Raw genomic sequence first — 20613 nt, 5'->3', positions numbered from 1 at the left:
GGCGTGGAGTAGAGGTGTGGGGTTGGGGATAGCGTTCTTGGTGGGTTGGTGTTTTGTTCTTTGCTTTATTGTTATCATTTGTATGGGTTATGAAGACACGGACGGTATGCTTGTATAGACGTGTAGAGCAAGCATCTTGCGGGTAAGATGCAAGGATGCTTTGAATAGAGACGTTTGCTCTAACTATACTCTTGCGAAAGTTACCATGATTGCTAGAAACATTCCCACACATGCCACGAAACATCAATCCAAACACCCATAGATACACTCATAAATCATCTAGATCTACTACACTGCAAGCACAACTCCAAGCCCTATACACACCCGCTGATAAAAATCAGAAGTTCGCATACACCGTCCCATCCCTCAACTCATGTATATCTTCCTTACTGCTCGGCGACCCAACCTCGGCATATCTCCTTCCATCGCGCAACTCATGGATGGTAATCCGACGATGGGATTTCCGCCTCCGGGAGCCGGAGCCGGAGCCCCGACTCGACGAGAACGAGGAGTCCGCGCGTCCATCAACGTTGTTCACGCTGCCCGAATCGCTGAATCCGCCGGTACTGTAGGGGGTGGCCTCGCGACTTTCCTGCTCAATCGAGGCCTGTAATTGGTAATCGGCTACCATGGCCATGCCGTCTTCGTGATACCATTGGCGCAAGTCCGTGGCGTAGGTTTGCTCCTCCGCGCCGTACTCAACGGGTGGGCCGTCGATTTGGGCTTCGTTGGGGCCGTTGAAGACGGCCCAGGCGCTGCTGTCGACGCTGGACAAGGTGATGGAGTGTTTGAAGCTCTTGACCTTAAAGTTGCGGAGGAGGATGGCGTCGCCTTCTTCTAGGGTTGGCAGGGCGGTTTTGTAGGGTCGGAAGATCTGGGCGTACAGGATTGTGCCGGCGAGGGATGGGTCGGTCACACCGAAGGTCAGGATGTAGTCCTTTCTGCCCGTAGTTGAGCGGATCGCGGGTCGAGTTTCGGATACGATTGAGATGGTGTCTGTCAGTGCGTTGTAGTGGTCGATGAGGGTGGCGAGGGGCGCGAAGTAGGAGTATTTGCTGCGCAGGCCCGGGTAGTTGCGGTTGAGGTTGAGAAGGTGTTTGCGGTCATGGCCGACGAGTAGGACTTCGTCTTCGCTATGAGTTGTGTGGGCTCCCTTGTCGTCATCCGAAATTGCCCGTTCTTCGGGTGCGGTAGAGATCGATTCAGCTTCAGACTGGGCGTCTTCGTCTTGCGGGAGGGTTTCTGTCACCACCGTCGCTGTCGTTTCTGTAACTACCTCAACGGTGGGCTGTGGTTCGTCTTCCACCTGGAAATCTGACCTTTCCTGGGTAGGCTCAGGGGTTGGCAGGGCTGCATCCACCGGTAAGACAGGGACAGAAGGAATGTCCACTCCATTAATTTGAGATGACTCTGGAGTCACCAGCTGGTTCTGTGGGAGAATTGGCATCTTGGGAACATGGGCAGCCGAGTCAGGAAGGCCCAAGCTTTGAGAAGCACCATCTAGCGACAGGCTAGGGTCAATGTGCTGGGCTTGTTCTGGCACGCCTGCATCCTCACCATCCTGTATCTGCTCGTGGGAGGTATGTGCCTCCTGTTGTTCACTACTAATTTCTGTCGGAAAAGTGCCCGCGTCGAAAAGCTCGGGATCGATCGGGGGTTCGGGATACTGTAGAACGGTTTCAGTACCGGCCCCATCTTGTTGAGCGATATGGATGGTGTCTTGAGCATATGCGATCTCCCCGGGATGTGCCTCGTGTGATATGACTTCTGTTATCCCTAATTCCTCATGTTCGGCGTGGTAACCAGGGTGTCCGTCGATATCGATGCTTTGCTCGGCGCCATCGGATGGAGCCCTAAGGACAGCACCCTCTGTGGATTCTTCATGACCTTCTGCAAGATGAACTGGTTCTTCTGTTGCCTCATCTTCTATGTGCACCACCTCTGGTTCTTTAGCACCAGCTGGCTCCTCAAGACGTTCCTGTTCTACGTCTTCTCTATGAGGATCCACGTAGTGAGCCTTCTCGTCACCGACTGTTTCGTCACGGGATTGTTCATCGTTATTCTGATCATCATCGGTTTGTAGGTCGTGCATCTCTTCATCCTGGACCGATTCGGCTTCCATGGCCTTGACATCAGCATCTTCAGTGTCCCGCTGCCCGTCATCCATATCCACATCTCCTTCGCTCTCGTGTCCGTAATGTACCTGCTCTACGCCGATGGCCTCGTCATCACTGTGCGGCTCCATTGTTGGTTTATGAGCCACCTGCACTTCGTCGGAATGTAATCCTTCACTCCCCTCGATTTCGCGGCCCTGGCGAATCAAGTCGACCTCTACCGGCTCCACCTCTCGCTCTTGGGCTTCTTGGTTGTCTCGCACAAACCATTCGCCACCCTCTTCGACGTCTTCATCACTATAGTCCTCCCCCTCCGCGTCATCAACCTCCTCACTCTCATATTCTTCGTATTCGCCAGGCTCCGATGTCCCATAGCTGGATGCTTCATCCGCAGATGGGGATACGTCGGGTTCCCGAGTATATGTGGCTGCCGGTGCTGCAGCGGGCTGCCTTGGTACGCTCGGCGAAGGCTCCTCGTCGCTATCGCTATCGAGCACAATAACCTCTGGTTCGGCCTTCTTGATGGGATGAGGCGATTCAGCCTCCAGTTCATCTTCCTGTGACTCAAGTTCAGAATCAACACGATCGTCATATCCGTCCTCATCATAATCATCCTCCAACTCTTCAGATTCAGGCTCCTCATCAGAAATGTCCTCCTCCTCATCGAGTTCTTCTTCCTCGTCATCTTCGGGGTGATATCCATATTCTCTCCTGACGGTATCATGAGATTTCTCCGGTGATTCTGCTTCACTTTCGGAAATAATTTCGATGTCATGTCTTGCTCTGGCGTCGGGCTGCTCGTCTTCTTCCGAAACGTATTCTTCGCTCAAGGCCTCTGAGCGAGCGTCCTCGATGATTGAGCTTTGACTAGCGCTCTCGTATTCGTGGTCTTCGCCTTCTAGGTCGTGCTGTGCCCTTTCCACCACACTGTGGTAAATTCCTTTCTCCTCCACAGCCATACTGGAATCCGCCCGTGCTTCAAATTGCCCAAGTGCTTCGAGCCGTTCCTCGTCCTCTTCCACCTTGGCCCGTTCTTCTTCGTGTGGCATTGCTCCTTCAGTATCTCCACCTTCAATACCGAAAGTAAAGGCAGTATGCGGAGTGGCTGTTTGAAGAACAGACAAAGACGACGTAGTATCTTGAGCATGCATAGCCTCTAAACCTTGAGCCCCTGCGTTGACCATTCCGTGTAAGGAAACAGCATGGTCAACTTCCGACTCAGAGCCCACTTCGCGCATCTGTGAAACTGGTTCGGACAAAGTAGTAGCTTCCTCGTTGACCATTGTTGTCACATGCTCATCAGAGTTCCTGATAATAGTCTCTGGTGGCATCTCCGATATAGCCTCAAGCGCCAAATCGGCGGCATTTTGGCTGACAGTTGTTGGTGGAGTAGACTGAGTTTGGCCGGTAGTTGACACGGCTCCGAAATACCCAAAAGGGCTGTTTGAAGTGCTAACCAAGGGTGAAGGAACAGGCAGGCCGGGAGAGGGGATAGGGTGAAGGCGCGGAGTATCTATTGGCAGATGACCAGCGAAGTTGGGTATGCCGTGCCTTCGCGGGCTTGGAGCCTCGGTCCTCGATACAATGCCAGGCACAAGAAATTCCGCATCGGATCTTGATTCGTTCAACTTCTTCTCTGTAGTGGACTCAGGTGTCACTTGCTCGGACTCAGTGGCGGTACCTTCAGCTTGCGCGCCATCGGGCGGCCCCTCCGATACTGGTTCAACGTCGCGAGTTTCAGATGGCTCTGGGGACTGTTTGGTATCCTCCGCATCATCCTCGCCAATCTCAGCTTTCAGCCATTCCTCGTCGTCAAACATAGCCGTCCAATCTCCCGGAATGTCGATGTCTTCGGGGCTCGCAGGTTCATCGACGAGACGCCAATCACTGCCGCGCATGCTAAACCTTGGTCGCTTCCTTCCTTTCCCCGGCACGAAGCCATCTTCTTCTGCGAATGGGTCGAATATGGAGCTCGAAAGGTGGCCCAGCGATGTGCGCGATCGCTCGACAAAAGCCGGTGACTGCCATGCCTGTAGACTAGCGTTGTGACTCGTCCCATCTGGGCGAGGGTATCCGTTGGCAGGAGGGGTGGATGGTGCCTCTTCAATCGCATTGTCGATAGTGGGCGGCGGAGATGATGGGCGGTCTACTTGCACAGTGGAGAGATGTTGAGAAGAACGCCAGATCTAACACTGGTAAGCACTGGACTGTAACTGATCACTACTAGCTGAGTCCGAAAAAGTACCTCAATGGAAACGCCATCATCATAGTTAATGTCCCACGCGATGCATCTTCCTGGCGTCTGATTAGACACCCCATTGTCCACAAATCTCGATCCCGCCAGCCTAATATAGACAGTATCGCCAATTCCGACGTGCGACTTGGCTACTTCTTCCGCGACCAGCCCATGGAAGACCACCTTGACCTGTCCATTCGTGCGTCGAAGGCGAAAGTCCGGCTCCGCCAGCAGGAGGCTGAGAGAACGAGTTGATGATGAATAGGGCCATAGCAAGGTCACCACGGCGTGGATAGAGCTGTCCGAAAGATTCTCGAGCTCCGGGGCGAGCTTCGCGATAGGGATCGGGGTCGTCGACCGTAGAGGTTCGGAGACCGGAGGTTGCTGTTCGTGAGCGTCCATCGCTGCAGGCGCTTAATGAACAAGTAATATCCGCATTTCCAGTCCTTTATTATAGGCCTTGCATGTTCCGGGCGGGATGGCGTCTGCACGAAGCAACAGTATTGTTGTTGTTGTTGGCCGATCGGATATTAGAGGACGCGCGGGAGAATTGAAGATGGAAAGATGCGGAGGTGAGCCCAGATTCCCCCCGTATGGGTGCGTAATATTACCTGTGCTTTTCTCCGCGGAGTTCGATGTTTAGCGGGTAATCTACGTCATGGTCGGTACGCCATTTATCTCGTTGGGCATCTCCGCCCATTTACGATCGCACAAGATTTTAAGAGTAGAGATCCTAATTTTAAGCTCTGATATGGTGTAGATAGTTACTATTTTCCTGATCGGTATAATCCGCAGCCAGGGAAATGCCGAAGAGCACGGCATCCATCGCGAGAGTGATGCAATCGTCATCTGCTGGCTAATTACTAGGGATGAGCTTATCGGCTCGCCTCCGATAGCCCCTCGGACTCAAGGACGAGACATACTAATCATCCTTCCAACTCTCACTGTCTGCTCGGAGCTTGCCTCAGTAATGGCACTTTCAACCCCAATCCGTCGTATAGCTGTCATCGGAGCTGGACCGTCGGGTCTTGCTGCGGTCAAGTAGGGAAGCACCTGAGTGTATCATAGTCTCAAGTCACTAACGAGCCCCGCAGGTACCTTCTTGCTGAGAAATGCTTCGAGCGGGTTGATGTCTTCGAGAAAAGAAGCTCTGCAGGCGGAGTCTGGAACTACTGTCCGGGGACCCTGAAGGAGAAACTGACCACTCCGGTGCCACAACTGGATCCGAACAAACCGCTCGAAGAGCCATTATGGTACCCGACTGGAGGCAACGACCGGTCTAAAGAGCCAGTCTTTGTGTCCCCGCTGTATAAGACACTGGACACTAACATCCCCAAAGAGATGATGGGATTTAGTGACAAATCTTTTGAGCCGGACTCACAGGTGTTTCCGAAGCACTCGGCCGTAAAGAAATATCTGGATGAGTATGCCGAAGACATGAAAAATGTCATACAGTTCGAGACGCAGGTGGTGGATGTGCGGAAGACGGAAGGCGCTCTACATGCTTGGTCTCTCACAACCAAGAACCTCCGTGAAGGGGTCGAGAAAACGCACTCATACGATGCTGTGGTGGTTGCTAGTGGCCACTTCGACGTCCCATATACCCCTGATATTCCTGGAATCCAAACCTGGAATACGGCATATCCAGAGGTGATCTCTCATTCGAGGCTCTTCGATTCGGCAGAGCCATTTCGAGACAAGAAGGTCATTGTGGTAGGAACTTCGGCATCTGGATTAGATATTGGCAATCAAATCAACGCAGTGTCCAAGGGAAAACTGCTGGTATCTCAACGAACAGAGACCCCTCTGGCATCTACTGCTTCGGATAAAATCTATCTTCCACAAATAGTGGAGTTCCTACCGCCTCATGCACACAACAGAGCGGTCCGCTTTGCAAACGGTCACATTGAGCAAGACATTGATGCCATCGTCTTCTGCACTGGCTATCTCTACTCCTTCCCTTTCCTCTCTTCATTGAACCCACCTCTGATCACCGATGGCCGTCGCACTCTGAATGTATACCAGCATCTGTTTTACATTTATGACACAACTCTGGTCTTAGCTGCACTTCCACAGAGGGTAATTCCTCTCCCACTATCCGAGAACCAAGCGGCGGTGTTCGCCCGCGTTTGGTCAGGAAGGCTCAGCCTTCCATCACAGGAGGAAATGAAAGCTTGGGAGGAAGCAAACATTGCCCAAAAGGGCAACGGGACGTCATTTCATTTGCTACCTTTTCCGCAGGATGCGGACTACCACAACTTCTTGCATGACTGGGCGGCGACGGCGCCACCCCGGCAAGGCCTTGACAATAATGGTGCTGGGAAGCTGTGTAGTTATTGTGGTGAGAGGCAAAGGTGGATACGGCAAAGAATGTCTGAGATCAAGCGGGTATTCGCAGAGAAGGGTGAGGAGCGAAGCTCTATCAAGAGCCTAGAGCAACTTGGCTTCGACTATGATAAGTGGAAGGAGCAGGAGGGATCTCGAGACGCTCGATTGTGATAGAGTATACAATCATATGATAGATACGAGTCTGCATAAATAGACGTCAAAGAAATTAATAGACAGTTTCTCTAACTCTTATCTATCGCAGCTAAATGCATACTCTATGATCTAAATATGCAAAAGCACCCTAAAGCAAAGCACCACCCTAAACACCCACCATCATCGTCTCCTCATCCCACCACTTCTTAAAAATGGTCAACCTCTCCGTACGATCCCTAGCCATCTGCCTCCCAGTAGCAGTCTACAACCCACATTAGCACATACGCACATAAACGAATAACCACATGCTTCCAAAAAGACTTACCTTCATCATCCCCTCCAACTTCTCCAACTTATCATCAATATGCTCTCTCGAATTTTGCATACTAGCACCCGCCAACTTAGCTCCCGTAAAGGTAAACGTCCTACCGATCCCAATGGCTCCAATGGCATCAATACGATCCGCATCCTGCACGATAGCAAGTTCAGGATGTTGCTGTATAACAGACAGCACCTTCCTTAGGTCCTTGATCTCAGAAGAGTAAGAAACGTGATTGACCACCTCTTCTACCCTAGCTGCTAGGGCTGCTGAGGCTCCGGCCTGCTGCAAAACCAGAGTCACTTTGGAGGTCTGCTGCTGACCTTCGATGACTGGTGGGGCGTACTTCTTGTCGTTCACGTCGTGGAGAAGGCTTTTGTTGTTTTGTTAGAACTGATTGAATGTGGAATGGTAGTAATATAATTTGTAGTGGGCTGGCTACGATAGTGGTTTTTTAATTACTTACGCGCTGAGGAGGACCACGGTAGGGTCATAGGTCTTCGTAGTGTTGTATTCTGCGGATAGAATGCGCTGGGATAGTGCCAGGACCCGAAGAATGTGGTTAAAATCATGCGATGCATCGTAGTTGCTCATGTGGTCTTGTACTGCTTCGGCGACGGAGAGGAATAGGTCGTCCCCGGCTGGGAGGAGATTTCCGTAGGGTGCTGCACGCGCTGATGCGAGGATTTTGTGTACTGACTCCATTGGTCCTGGTTATGCTTTTCCACGAGGGATAGGAATAGAGGATTGGACTGGTGTTGCTGGTGATGAGGTAGCCAATGGGGCAAGTAAAAGTGATGGATAGGGTTTCTTTGGGAGGAGGAATTTAGTTGGTAGAGAGAAATGGCTGCAAAAGCTTCCCCACATTCCTGATAAGTGCCCGGGAAGCAGTTATGCTGGCTTAACCCTCCCGCTTTTCCCTACTGCAGCTTTGGTAGCTTCTCCGGGGCGCTTTCACCGACACAATTGCATAAAGAATTGAGCATGTAATGATTCATTCATGCAGTTGAGCCCAATGCATATGTCCCATAGTTTAACCTATAAATCTCACTTCCACTCGCAATATGAGAAGCCCGAAGGCGAGTGATGTAGATGACATACCCCATAGTGATGAAGCCATCTTTTCCACAGTCTCCTGGACTAGAAAATGAAACACTGATCAGTTTGGTATCTACTAAACACTCACTCTTATGTATTTCTGTAACAATTGGAACAAAGAGGGATATTACCGCGGTGTTACCCGAGGCTATGGGTGTTTATAGTCAATATCGAAAGTGAACAATGGAGACACCCTCAAACAGATCAGACTCACTGATTCTCAGCTCATTCGTAGCCCGATATTCAACATAGCTGATGAATTAGTGGCAAGTTCAATGAGTGTAAGTCAACTGACATTCGTATTGGCCTCTGGATGGCTTCGTTCCTCGGGTTTAGGGCTGCCGACTGTAGAAACAACCACTGAGTTGAGACGGCGGCTCCCACCAGAAACGGTCACAGATTACTGAGTACATTCATTTTGTGCTACATGTAAGCTACAGCTACAAACCATCTTCTCGAGATAAAGCTCTCTGCGCATGCAAGAACCGGCCCATCCGCTGGTCGAGTCCAGAATGCAGACCGATGCATGGGAATCCTTTCCGTCTTCGCTTCGGGGAACTACGGAATTGCAGTAACATTGAAACCAACCTCCTTCCTCCATTGATCTTGTTAACAAAGACTTACTTCACTCCAGTGTTACCAGGTGAAATATACTGTTATTCCCATTGAGAAGTTCCCGAAGCTGAATTCCTTCTTTACCTCCGTAGGCCCGGCCGATAAGCAGCCATCACGTGCCGGTCGATCACCCGCGTTGGTTCCGTCGACTTCATCACCAGCTGGACTGTTCCTCAATCCATCTTATGATCCACTTCCTCCAAACACCCCTCATCCTTGCCCCCCTTTCGAGGATTCGCCCTTTTCCTGGACTATAGCTGCATTTCCAAACACTGCGACCTCAGCAAGCTCTTCTACCTTCGCTATTCCACCTTTCGTTCAACATCCCATCGCTTTAGCTCCAATACTCTACCATGGATTGTTACACCTCGGCCACGCTCTCTGCTTGCGTATAATGTCGCGCAAGCGCAAGTCTACTTCTACGATATATACAAGCCACACAAGCCACAAACGAAAGAAACGCTGGAGAACCCAGCACGTCGTTCATTCTAGCGACAACGAGGCAGACACCGATAGCGAAGCTCTGAGTGCAGACGAGTGGCTTATCAACTGTATACTTGACGAGACCGAATCGCAATACTTGATTGACTGGGAAGGACCTTGGACGCCTACTTGGGTGAGCTTAGTGATCTATCCGCTACTTTCTGCCATTCCTTGCTTCATTGGAGGCTTGTTGGAAGTACTGGGAGCTTCACTGTTCTAACTGCCTGCCGTGCAATACCAGGAACCGAAGGAAAACGCCAACAACGTTGCCGTGCAGGTCTGGGAGGACAAAAAGCGAAGAGATCAGGCCCAGGAGGAATTTGTTCGAAGTAACACTCCACCACTACCATCACCATCACCGCCACCCGTCTCCAGTGTTCAAGAACACAGTAGAGACTCTTTAAGCCCAAGACCCAGTCAGCCCCAGACTGAAGCCCCGACTGACGAATCCCGGTCTAGACAGTCCTCGACCCCCCCTCTCTTTGTTTCGCCTAGCACCGTACCTGAAACTACCCTGTGTCTGGATGACTAAGCCAGCGGATTACTGAGTAGTTCCGGTGTTGATACAGAAGTGCCCAGACATACGTCACAATCGGTTACTGACAGCCCACTTGACCCGGAAGTGGTGCCCACTGCCAGTGTTACTGAAGTCGCTGCTATCATCTCGACTCCCCGCCAACCCATAGTTTCGGACGAAGTCGAAGAGACGCCGACCACACCTTACCGCCCAGGAAATACCGACACACCGAACGTCACTGAAGGGATCCCGGAAACACCGCATAACGAATCTTCTGCTGCGCCGTCGACTTCAAACTTACCCGCGCTATTGCCAGCCAACCCGGCAGAAGAAGCTGATGAAATACCTGAAACCCCGTCTGATCCAGTCGATGAACCCCAGCTATTCAGACGTGCGAGTACAGTACCCGAGTCAATTGCTGTAAACGGTCCGCAAACCCCAGCGAGTCAACCTTCTGCTTCAAGCTTTCGTTCATTACTGAACCAACTTTTCCATTCAAAATCGAGAAACAGCATGGATAGTCAAGAGAAGGAAGGGCCGTCGTTGTCCGATACCATGGAGAAATACAGCCAGTTTGAAGGGTCCACCCCGAGGGAAAAGCTCAGAAATGCATATGCACAACTACGCGCAAAAGCCAACCCTGGCCCTGAAAGTGCGACGCCATCATCTGCCGGAGACATAGAGCCTTCTGTCCCTGTTCCTGTACCCGAGACGACAGCTCCCCTTAGCGTTAGGGTCGATAAGGAACCAACACATCCTAAAGATGTTGAAGTGGATCATGATACTACAATCCCCCCTGTCGAACCTTTGGAGATGGGACCTCCTCAGACCATTCAGCCTAGTGCATTATCAATGCACTTCGCAGAGGAGCCAATACCTGGTTCAGTCCATCTTGGGCCGTCGGAGTTTGCTGTGCCTCTTCCAATGGATTCCAGGGTCAAGGATGACTATGAGCGGGTCTTGACGAGCGAAAGCCAGAGTATTCGCGATTTCCTCGGCGATTATCAGGTTCGATGTCCACCCTCCGTCACTTTGCTGTATACTGACTAGCAAGCAGCGTGATCTTCTTGTACCGAAGATGCATGAAATACTAAACCGTCTGAGCAATATTTCCACGCACCCAGATCTGAACATCGCGGAACATATCAACGACTCTGAGTCGGACCTAGGGAGGGAGGCCGCTTGGGCTGAGTACTCAAGCGCAAAGTTTTTGCTTTTAAGCTACCTTTTGGAGGCAGCCAGCATGCGTGATTTACATTTGGTTATCATGGTGCAAGGAGAAAAGACTCAGCGGGTGGTTGAACGTTATCTGATGGGCAAGGGCCTGTCGTATACTCGTCCACGCCAGGAAATGGGATCGGGCACGAATATTGAGGTTTCCATGGTCAAGGATTCCTTGAGTTTTGGGATTCAAACCACGCGTAATGACGGGGTTATGGAGACATATAAAGCCCCTGCTGCTATCATCGCCTTAGATAAGTCTTTCAGCAGCCAGACACCCACGGTGGAACACATGCGAACCACATTCGCTCGCAATGGAAATCTGCTTCCGGTGGTTCGTCTGTTAGTGTCAAACTCCAGTGAACATATCGAACTATGTTTCTCTGGCCTGCCGGAACCGGAACGTCTTAAGACTCTCCTGCAATACTCCATACGTCTCCGTGACGTGGTTGGTGACCTTCAGGATGATGCTCTTGGGGTGCAGGAGGATGCAGAAGAGCTTCTCACTTGCCTTGTCTCGGATAACTTTAACGCTCATTGGTCTCTACCTCACATTGAACCTTTGCACATTCTGAGCCCTGAGCAGCTTGAGACGTCGCAACAAGAACTGCAAAGTCGACCTGGTGTCGACATTCAACTGACGACTTCTCAAGCCCATAAACGAGCATTCGTAAGTCGATCAGAATGTCAAATTGTCCTGATGTGTCGCACTAACATCGAGATAGGAGGAAGAAGATGAGGTCGAACAGTCAGCCAAGAGAACGAAGACGGAAGAGCCGACGCAAGAACCAACCCAGTCCACTGAATCGACTGGATTCCCTAGTCAACCATTAAACGGTGGACTCCAAACGCTAGAGAAGAATATTGTTCAGATGCAGAACTCACATGCAGCAGAGCTCGAAAAGCTCCAAAAAGCTCTCGCAGGAGCCCAAGCCCGTCTTCAAGAAAGAGAGAACGTGCTGGAAAAGCTGCAGCACCGTTACGAAACACGGACCAGAGACTTCCACAAACTCCGACGGGAGCATGACCGTCTCACCCAAGCTAAGGCCACATCCGACCAGCGAGTTGAAAAGCAGAAAGAAGAGCTCATGAAATTGAAGGACGAACGAACCCAGCTCCGACACGAACTCGAAGAGGCCCGCGAGTCCCTCAAAGCAGGCGGGGGCAGCGCAACCGAACTCGAATCAGCAAGGGAAGACATCCGGCGTCTGACTAAAGATAACGCCTCGCTAGAACGCAAAGCCGAATACGAAGCCCGACAAGCAGAATACACGCGCGAACAATACCAGACCGCCTCGACCGTGGCTGCACAATCAGGCAACGAGCTTCGCCAATTGCGCAGCGAGAACGAGACCCTGAAACGGAAGGTCGAGGGAGACGCAGCCCATCTGCGCGAACTCAACACGAAGAACGACGAAGCCCGCCATCTCGCACGGGTCCTCGAACTCGAAGCAACCCTCACATCCCGGGAAGATCTGCTCCGCCGGAAGGAAGAAGAACTTCGGGAAATCCGGAAGAATCGTCCGTCGACTCGCTCGACCAGCACGCAGCCGCGAAGCCCCAAATGGACTGCAGGTAATAGCCGGCCCACGAGCCCTGGCATCAACAATGGTTCATCGCTTGCAGGTCGCGGTAGTGCGCTCAGATTCAGTTCCGAAATGCCCCTTTAGTCGACTCATCGATACCACCCTACCCTACGAACTTCTTCCTTCCAGCTCGACCGATCCGTCACTCCTATCATCAGCCACCACCCACCACCACCCTACCAACCCACCCCGCCAAACGCCACTTATCAATCAACGTTCGGCCTCCCTCGTATTCGCCCCCCTTGCATACATAAATGCATGCATGCATACATACCGATTCCGGCTCTGCATCAGGTTCTCTTTCCCTGTTCATACTACATCCCCGCCTATCTATCCATCCACCCTATCTAGCTATCCTATCAAACTCACCCCGCCACCGCACAGCATAACATGCATATACCTCACCGATCTGACCCCGATTATCTATCCAATAATTCAATTGAATCGGCCCTTCATCATCTCTCAATTCATCCCCCTTTCCACAATGTATGTAGATGCGGTGTGATGATTCTGTCCACCGTATTCATCTTCTTACATAGTTCCTCACACACTGTTCAGTCCCGGTTCCTTGGCCTTTTGCTGTGCTTGCTAGGGATTGGGTTACAGTGCTTTAGACTTCAATCAATCAGATAACCTACCAATCGAATGAAACACACACACACACACACAACCAAATTCGTTCACATACTATGCGTGTATTACCAGTCGAGTGAAAGTCATGACTATGGGAGATGGAAACTACTGTTCTACCATTCCCAACGGCTCTTGTAAAGCTTCCTTCTGTGTACTGCTCAAATCGTCAGTTGAGTATAGGCACTAGTTTGATAAGACTTTTTTTTCGTATTGGCATTCTCTATCATAAATCAAGCAACATAGGTACGTAGATGAGACATATCAACTAACTCCAATCAGGAAGTAAGTAGCAAATGACATGAGGGGGTTCGTATATCACATCGTTCGTCTTTTCTCATCATCATCACTTCAACTCCAAGAAACCAAGAACCAGATAGACCATTAGCAGCACGAAATTCGCCAACGGCAATCACGACAATAGTGTGCTTAAATCCTAAGGGGTACAACGACAATATTAGTGGATTAATATGCGAATTCCATCAATAGAATGGCAGTGCTGTCAGTTCTGGCTGGAGTCTTGGAGGAAGGCGTAATGCATAACAATCTAATTGGCCATGGCGTTACCAATGAAGGAGCCCAATTCCTTGGCCTTGGGTCCCAGAGTCATGGTGAAATGGTTCGCACCCTCAATCACGGTGATTCCACCAACATTCTGTGGCCCAACGAGCGTGTCCCATTTGTTGGGTCCCATATCGGTCCGGTTCTTGAGGAGCCAGACCATTTCTCTCGTGTCCGGCTTGCCGTCCGGGTCCGGCTCGGGCCACGGGTCATCCGGCTTGCTGCAGATACCGTCCTTGGCCCAGACCATGAACGTCTTGGGCATCTTCTTGGCCCACTTCGGATCGTCAAAGGGGAGGGGAACGGCCCTGTAGGTATCGAGGGAATCAATGAAGGCTAGGAAGTGAGGGAGCAACCAGGCTGGGGGAGCCTTGTTGCCTTCGCCAAAGAGACCCATTGAGTTGATGAAGCCGTAAAGCCGGGTGGGCAACTTCTCCAAGCCGATTGGGAAGGGTGAGTCAAGAAGGAGCAATCGATCAACCTGTTCGTTCTCTTCGAGAATCAAGTAGCGAGCAGCATCATAGGCGCAAATACCACCTGCAGACCATCCACCAAAGTTGTACGGGCCCTTGGGCTGTCTGCGGCGGATCTCGGCCAGGTAAGGGAATGTCATCTCAGCAAGGGGATACTTGAGCTTCTCTGGAGTCTTCATATACGGGCAGTTCAACCCGTAGACACACACGTCTGGAGACACTCCGGGAATGGTTGCGTACGATGTTGCGGAGCCAGAACCATCAGGGAACAGGAACAGGGTCTTGGTGGCGGTTTTCGGGTTTCCTTGCAACAGAATGGAGGTTGATCGAGGGTGCGGGCTCGCCCGGGTCATGATGGTAGAGTTTGCATTGGGGACAGGTTCCTTCAATATGGGCGCGGACACGGGTGCGGGAACGGGTGCAGGCGCAGGTGCAGGTGCAGGCTTGGGTTTGAGGCCCAATGCATCCTCCACGTCATTCAGAGTTTGGTTCTCGATGAAGAACTCACCCGGCAGATCCAGATCCAATGTCTCACGGATCCTACCAAGCACAGTAAGCGAAAGCAGAGAGTCCATCCCCATCTCTCCCAAGTTCTCATCGTCCTTCAGCTCCTCCTCAGAAACACCAATCTCGTCGGCCAAGATGGCGCGAATCTCCTTTATCGTAGCATGCTGCTCAACCTGCGTAACCTTCTCATTTGGTGGTGAGCTGACAGGGGACCCAGCACTGGACTCGTCTGTCGAAGAGCCACCATTGAAGGAGCTACTGGACTCTGGGTCACTGGTGGACCCATCACTGACTTCTCCCTGGCTCATTGGTGCCAGGAACTGCTTGAAGTCTTTCACGGTCGGCTGGTCGATGAAGACGGAGGATTCGAGGTCGATATCCAGCTCTTCACGATACCTGCCCGTGACCGTCAGGGAAAGAAGAGAGTCCACACCGTAGTCGGCGAACACCAGATCATCTGTAATCTCGGATTCGGAGAGTCCCACTTCCTCCGCGAGGATGGTAAGTGCCCGCTTGGCCAGGCTTGGGGCACTGGGCTTAGCAGCAGGCTTCGCCGGAGCCGGGGCACTAGCACGACTCTTGCTAGGAGCAGCAGGGGCCGCCTTCTGAGCGCTGGCGGCGGGTCTGGCGGGGGCCTTCGAAGCCCCAACGGGTGGTAGGACCGTATCGAGGATCTTGCGCGATAAGCCTTGGAACTGTGACAGCAGTGTTTAGCACTTTGAACCTTCTGAAACTGAGTGCGGGCCGAGCTCACCTTGACTGCACCATACACCGCAACGATATCCTCCCCATCGAAGACGTAGACATCACCAGCCCAGATGGAGTCTTTCCAAGGCTGCATTCTAACATAAGTTCTGTAGGTGACATCAGGCGAGAACTTCTTCAAACAACGCATTGAGTCCCATCCGTGATTGACAAAGACCTGGTTCTTGGAGTCTGTTGCATCGCTTGCGTTCATGATGAATCCGGACAGGTGTCCAAAGCTGTCAATCCAGAACGGGTTCCGGTGGAACTTGCCCTGTGACGCTTGGAACTTGACGCGTGCGGTAGCTTCGTGCTGTTCACTGTCAAGAATAACCTCGCGAATGTTCTTGAAGTTTTCGTCGTAATCAACCAGAGCGGCGAAAAGTTTGTAAACCATGCCTCTACCGAGACGGTGAGCGTCACCATCCTCCGCGATGTCATGCAGTCGGTCAATGCTCCTCTTGACAAGGTAGGAAACTCGTTTCCACTCCGCCTCAGCAGCAGCGCAATCAAATAATCGGACAGTGCAGGTTGCGTGATCAGCGGTCTTCTTCCCTTCTGCAGTGACTGAATAGATCTGAAGGGTTGTCTTCTTCTCCGCCCAATCCGCTGTCGCAGATACTCTGAAGAGCTGCTGTCCACCCTTCGCAATCAATGGCCGTGGCACTGTGACCTCACAGACATCCAGTCCAAGTCCATCGTACTCAGGCTTATACTTCTTGATGAGATACTCTGCAAGCGTCTGAGATATATCGGCATACAGTGACTATGACCTGGTTAGCGCTAATCCTAACGCGGTAGTTGGACCAGGGCTGGTAACTTACTGAGGGGCACAAAGCGGCGCCGTTGACCTTGTGGCCTTGAATGACGCGGTTAAGGTCAGGATCAGCAATGTCGTTTTCTATTACAACTGTGGCTGTTGTTCCATCACCTCGGGTCTCAATGACCTTCTGAGCCGCGGTTGTCAGGAACTCATGTTGTGGCCCTGCAGCTACTGCCGCCACTGGAGCGCCCTTACTCAAGCAGAAGTTGTTGGTATAGGGAATCCAGTAGTTCTTGAGATCCCACTTGTAGCCTGGGAGGCGAAGAACCTGGAGAGAGGAGCTAAAGTCCTGGTGATATTGCTTCCAGTTGATGTCAATACCCGCCAGGTGAAGGCTCGCAAGACTGTTTGAAAGGACCTTCCAGGTATCTTCTTCGCGGCGTAGAGATGCAACCGTTGTAACTTGCGGTCCAAGTGTTGCCTTGATCATTCCAGAGCAAATGGTATGTGAGCCAATCTCTACCCACAGAGTCTTGTCGTTGGTCAGCTTCGCATGCCTTGTAGCCTCCACGCCGCCAAGGAAGTTGACCGTCTTTCTGCAATGATCGCGCAGGTACTTGGGGCCGAGACACTCCCAGTTGGCATCAGTGATCACTTCGCCGAACAGGGCTGAGACGAAAGGTGTTGTCGGCTTGTGGAAGGTGACACCTTGAGCAATATCTTCAAAGGAATCCAAGATAGGGTCCACTTGAGAGGAATGGAATGCGTAAGGGACACGGAGCTTGGTTGACTTCAAACCCTCTGTGGAGCATCTCTGAGCCAGCTCATCAATATCAGCGACAAGACCGCTGACGACGGTCTCCGCTGGTGCGTTAATACAAGAGACTTCGTGGAGCTCATCTCTGAGGAACTGTTTAACCTCTGCCAGGGACGCCTTGATGGCCAGCATCGAATGTGTCCCAATCTTGCACTCCTTCGTCAGCAACTGAGCACGGCGGCCACACAGATAGATTGTATCGCTGGTGGATAGAACACCGGCCGTGTTAAGGGCTGCATAGTCACCGAGACTGTGTCCGATAATGAAGGCCGGCTTCACACCCAACGCAGTCCAGTAATTGACCAGAGCCATTTGCACACAAGTAGTGCCCACTTGTACCACGACTGGGCTAAGGTCTTCAACGGGTACGCTTCCATCGACGAGAGGCAGGATAGAAGGAAGACCCTGGCTTCTTGCGATGCAGTCAAAGTGCTCAATGGTAGTGCGAAACTGGAAACAACTGCGGTAGAGCTCCTTGCCCATTCCTGTGTATTGGGCACCTTGGCCGGTGAATACGAATCCAATACCAGGAGCCGTTGAGGGTACTGGGGTATATGTCTCACGGTTTAAAGCACCATGCAGCGAGTCACGCAGGGATTGCAGGTTCGCTCCAACAGCAGTGACACGGAACGGATGGTGGATGCGGCGTGCGGTGGTCGTGTACGCCAGGTTCGGAAGAAATTCGGTTTCTTTCACCCCAAAGGACTTGCCCTGAGCGTCAATAAACTTCACCAGGGCTTCGACGTTGTTCTTCAGTGCAGACTGTGATCTTGCTGACACCGAGACCAGGTGGAACGACCTGGGGTCCTGCCCTTGGCGTTCCGGTATGGGAGCATCTTCCACCAGAAGAGCAGTGTTACCACCAGCAGCAGAAAAGTTGTTGACAAAGGTTCGCCGCTTTCCGGAAGCCGGACGATTCCATGGAGTGGGCTGGAAGGCGATATGAACATTGCGCTTGGCCAAGTCCGTCGGGAAATTGGAATTGATCTTGGTCTTGATACCGCAATGAGGAGGTATCATGTTTTCTCTCATCATTAGGAGGACCTTGACAAGAGCAGTCACTCCTGATGCGGATTCGCCATGTCCGATGTTGGCCTTGGCAGAGCCAATATGAAGCGATTGACCAGGACCCCGGCGGTAGTCTGGTGCGAAGACATCAAGAACGGATTGCATTTCCACTGCGTCACCGGCTTGAGTTCCGGTGCCATGCATTTCCACGTAGCTCACGTCCTTGGGGTCGATGTTCGCATCATTGAGCAGCTTGTTGAAGATGAATGCTTGCGCACCAACGTGGGGACGAGTGATTGACACAGCCTCCGCCGAGTGGTTGGTGTAGGCACCGTTAATGACGGCCAGGATCGGGTCGTTGTCGGCCTCGGCATCTTCGAGCCGCTTCAAAACGATGCTTCCAACTCCGTCTGCTCTACAGTAGCCGTCGGCACCGTCATCAAATGTGTTGCAGTTGCCAGTGGTAGACAGGAAATGGCCCCGATCCAGACCCGCGTGGTTGTCAGGGTTGGTCAGAATGTTTACACCGCCAGTGATGGCGGCATCGCAGTCATTTCTCCAGATCGAATTGCAGGCCATATGGATAGCAGCAAGACTAGATGAGCACGCTGTGTCAACACTCACACTTGGGCCGCTGAATTTGAAGTAGTAATTTATCCGACCCGGCGTAAATGCTCGGTTACCGCCAGGGATGAAATAGGTATCAATGTCCTGGCCGCTGTTGATCTCACGATAGTCGTCACTGGTCATTCCATAGAAAATACCCACGCGGTCCCTCTGTGTCGAGGGAGAGCTATCCGGGATGAAACCAGCCATCTCGAGAGCCTCGTACGCTGTAAGCAAAGCAAGACGTTGTGCAGGATCTGCTTGTAGGGCTTCTCGGGGCGACATGTTGAAGAATCTGGGGTCAAACATGCCGGGTTCGTTTATCCAACAACCGTAAGACACTTTACTTGTGTTTCTCTTTGACCCAGTCATGTCGACGTGGGCATCCACGTCCCAGCGGTCTGCGGGGACTTTGCGATGTACGTCGAGTCCCTTGTACAGGAGGTCCCAGAAGGCCTCCGTACCATCTGACTCAGGAAATCTTCCAGACATACCGATGATGGCAATCTTCGAGTTTTCTGCCTTGCCGGTGAGGTTCCGCGTTTCCGGGTTTATCGCAATCTCTCCTATCCCAGTCTCCAAGCTGATGCTCACACCAGCCTTCTTGAGGACGGTGAACAAACTCTGCGTGGCGCTACTTGAGATCGGAAACAATTTGCAAGAGTGGTTTTTACCGGTCTTGCAGACTGATGTGCAGGACTCTGTGACCTTGTCCCAGCATAGTCGTCGGAGTAGTATCTCCTCCAGTGCGACCTTGAAGAGATCTTTGATGGACGTTGCCTTAATCGGCTTCCCAGTGTTACTGGAGATGACGGGAATGGCGGGTGACCAGCCGGTCAGTTCCTCCAGAGCAGAGGACTGGTGCAGGATGCGTTCAATATCCTTATCATCATACAGATGTGGCGCATGATACGGGCCATGAATCGGAGCCTTCACTGGCTTGTAGTTCTTGGAAATGCAGGTCTCGACGAATTCATCAAGGATCGTAGGTGGTGCACTGACAGTAACACCGTTAGAGCTTACCGCGCTGATATACGGTTTCGAAGAAGGTGGAGTAGCCTGCACATGTCAGCACCCTACAATGCGGGGAATAAATTACGGGAGGTCACACCTTCTTACTGCTATACTCGTCGATCAGGCGGCTAGCCTCTGCTTCGCTAATTCCGGAAACCAACGCTGACCAGCATGTTGACTCGGAATCGGCGGAGGCCACCAGTTCTCGAACTCGGAAAACGCAGATTCCCAGTCGCAGTGCAATTACAATTGCTTCCACTGCAGCTGGAATAAGCTCACCAACATTTTTGGCGCAACTTACAGCCGTGCAACTTAGAACACCGGTGCACAGGCCAACCAGATGGCTGTTGGAGGGCGTAGGGTAGTCATGTCCAAGATCCCCATAAAAGCTGAAGGCTGGTCAGACCTGTCAAGTATAACAGGTAACTAAATGACTTACTGAATGAAACAACCCAACTGGTAGATGCATGTCAACGCACTCTCCAGGACAGGGCTAGGGCCTGATTCACGGCTCCGGGAGAGGAGATCGACAATGCTCGTGAAGCGTGGAAAGAGCTTCCGTTGAGACGGCGGGAGCTTCGCGATCTCTTGACGGATCGCATGGAAGCATTGCTGGAAAAAAGACTGGACAATGGTGCTGTTCTTCGCTTGGAGCAGACGGCGCAAGCCAGCTTCAATGTCGCTGGTCTGGTCTCCAAAAAGGTACACACGAGATGGACCCTCCATGTTTGCGGGAGATGTCTATTGATCAGTCAATCGCCGTTGTCAGACCAAAATCCATCTGGCCTTCCCCATCCGTGTCGATGAGAAGCACACTTTA

General features: G+C 51.9%; 6 protein-coding genes across 6 annotated transcripts; 3 read left to right on the top strand and 3 right to left on the bottom strand.

Annotated features, from left to right (window-relative positions):
• Positions 1–337: 337 nt before the first annotated feature.
• On the bottom strand, positions 338–4752 carry AtWU_10956 (uncharacterized protein; the record flags this gene model as incomplete). The annotated part of the gene is made up of 2 exons (XM_035506058.1): positions 338–4300; positions 4360–4752. The coding sequence occupies 2 exons, from the start codon at positions 4750–4752 to the stop codon at positions 338–340; spliced, it is 4356 nt and encodes a 1451-aa protein (XP_035361951.1).
• Positions 4753–5008: 256 nt separating this feature from the next.
• AtWU_10955 (putative flavin dependent monooxygenase) lies at positions 5009–6849 on the top strand (the record flags this gene model as incomplete). The annotated part of the gene is made up of 3 exons (XM_035506057.1): positions 5009–5015; positions 5115–5391; positions 5445–6849. The coding sequence occupies 3 exons, from the start codon at positions 5009–5011 to the stop codon at positions 6847–6849; spliced, it is 1689 nt and encodes a 562-aa protein (XP_035361950.1).
• Positions 6850–6997: 148 nt separating this feature from the next.
• On the bottom strand, positions 6998–7855 carry AtWU_10954 (HD domain-containing protein; the record flags this gene model as incomplete). The annotated part of the gene is made up of 3 exons (XM_035506056.1): positions 6998–7093; positions 7157–7523; positions 7617–7855. The coding sequence occupies 3 exons, from the start codon at positions 7853–7855 to the stop codon at positions 6998–7000; spliced, it is 702 nt and encodes a 233-aa protein (XP_035361949.1).
• Positions 7856–8774: 919 nt separating this feature from the next.
• AtWU_10953 (HDA1 complex subunit) lies at positions 8775–9878 on the top strand (the record flags this gene model as incomplete). Its single annotated transcript, XM_035506055.1, has 3 exons — positions 8775–8819; positions 8883–9479; positions 9588–9878. The coding sequence occupies 3 exons, from the start codon at positions 8775–8777 to the stop codon at positions 9876–9878; spliced, it is 933 nt and encodes a 310-aa protein (XP_035361948.1).
• Positions 9879–10376: 498 nt separating this feature from the next.
• On the top strand, positions 10377–12754 carry AtWU_10952 (HDA1 complex subunit; the record flags this gene model as incomplete). The annotated part of the gene is made up of 3 exons (XM_035506054.1): positions 10377–10871; positions 10921–11754; positions 11810–12754. The coding sequence occupies 3 exons, from the start codon at positions 10377–10379 to the stop codon at positions 12752–12754; spliced, it is 2274 nt and encodes a 757-aa protein (XP_035361947.1).
• Positions 12755–13847: 1093 nt separating this feature from the next.
• pksP (polyketide synthase alb1) lies at positions 13848–20519 on the bottom strand (the record flags this gene model as incomplete). The annotated part of the gene is made up of 5 exons (XM_035506053.1): positions 13848–15536; positions 15596–16351; positions 16410–19838; positions 19891–20182; positions 20233–20519. The coding sequence occupies 5 exons, from the start codon at positions 20517–20519 to the stop codon at positions 13848–13850; spliced, it is 6453 nt and encodes a 2150-aa protein (XP_035361946.1).
• Between the last annotated feature and the right edge of the window lie 94 nt (positions 20520–20613).

Source organism: Aspergillus tubingensis (assembly GCF_013340325.1).
Source record: "Aspergillus tubingensis WU-2223L DNA, scaffold_15, whole genome shotgun sequence".
NCBI lineage: Eukaryota > Fungi > Ascomycota > Eurotiomycetes > Eurotiales > Aspergillaceae > Aspergillus > Aspergillus tubingensis.
The sequence above is the reverse complement of the archived record's forward strand: the minus strand, read 5'-3'. Positions and strand labels throughout refer to the sequence as shown.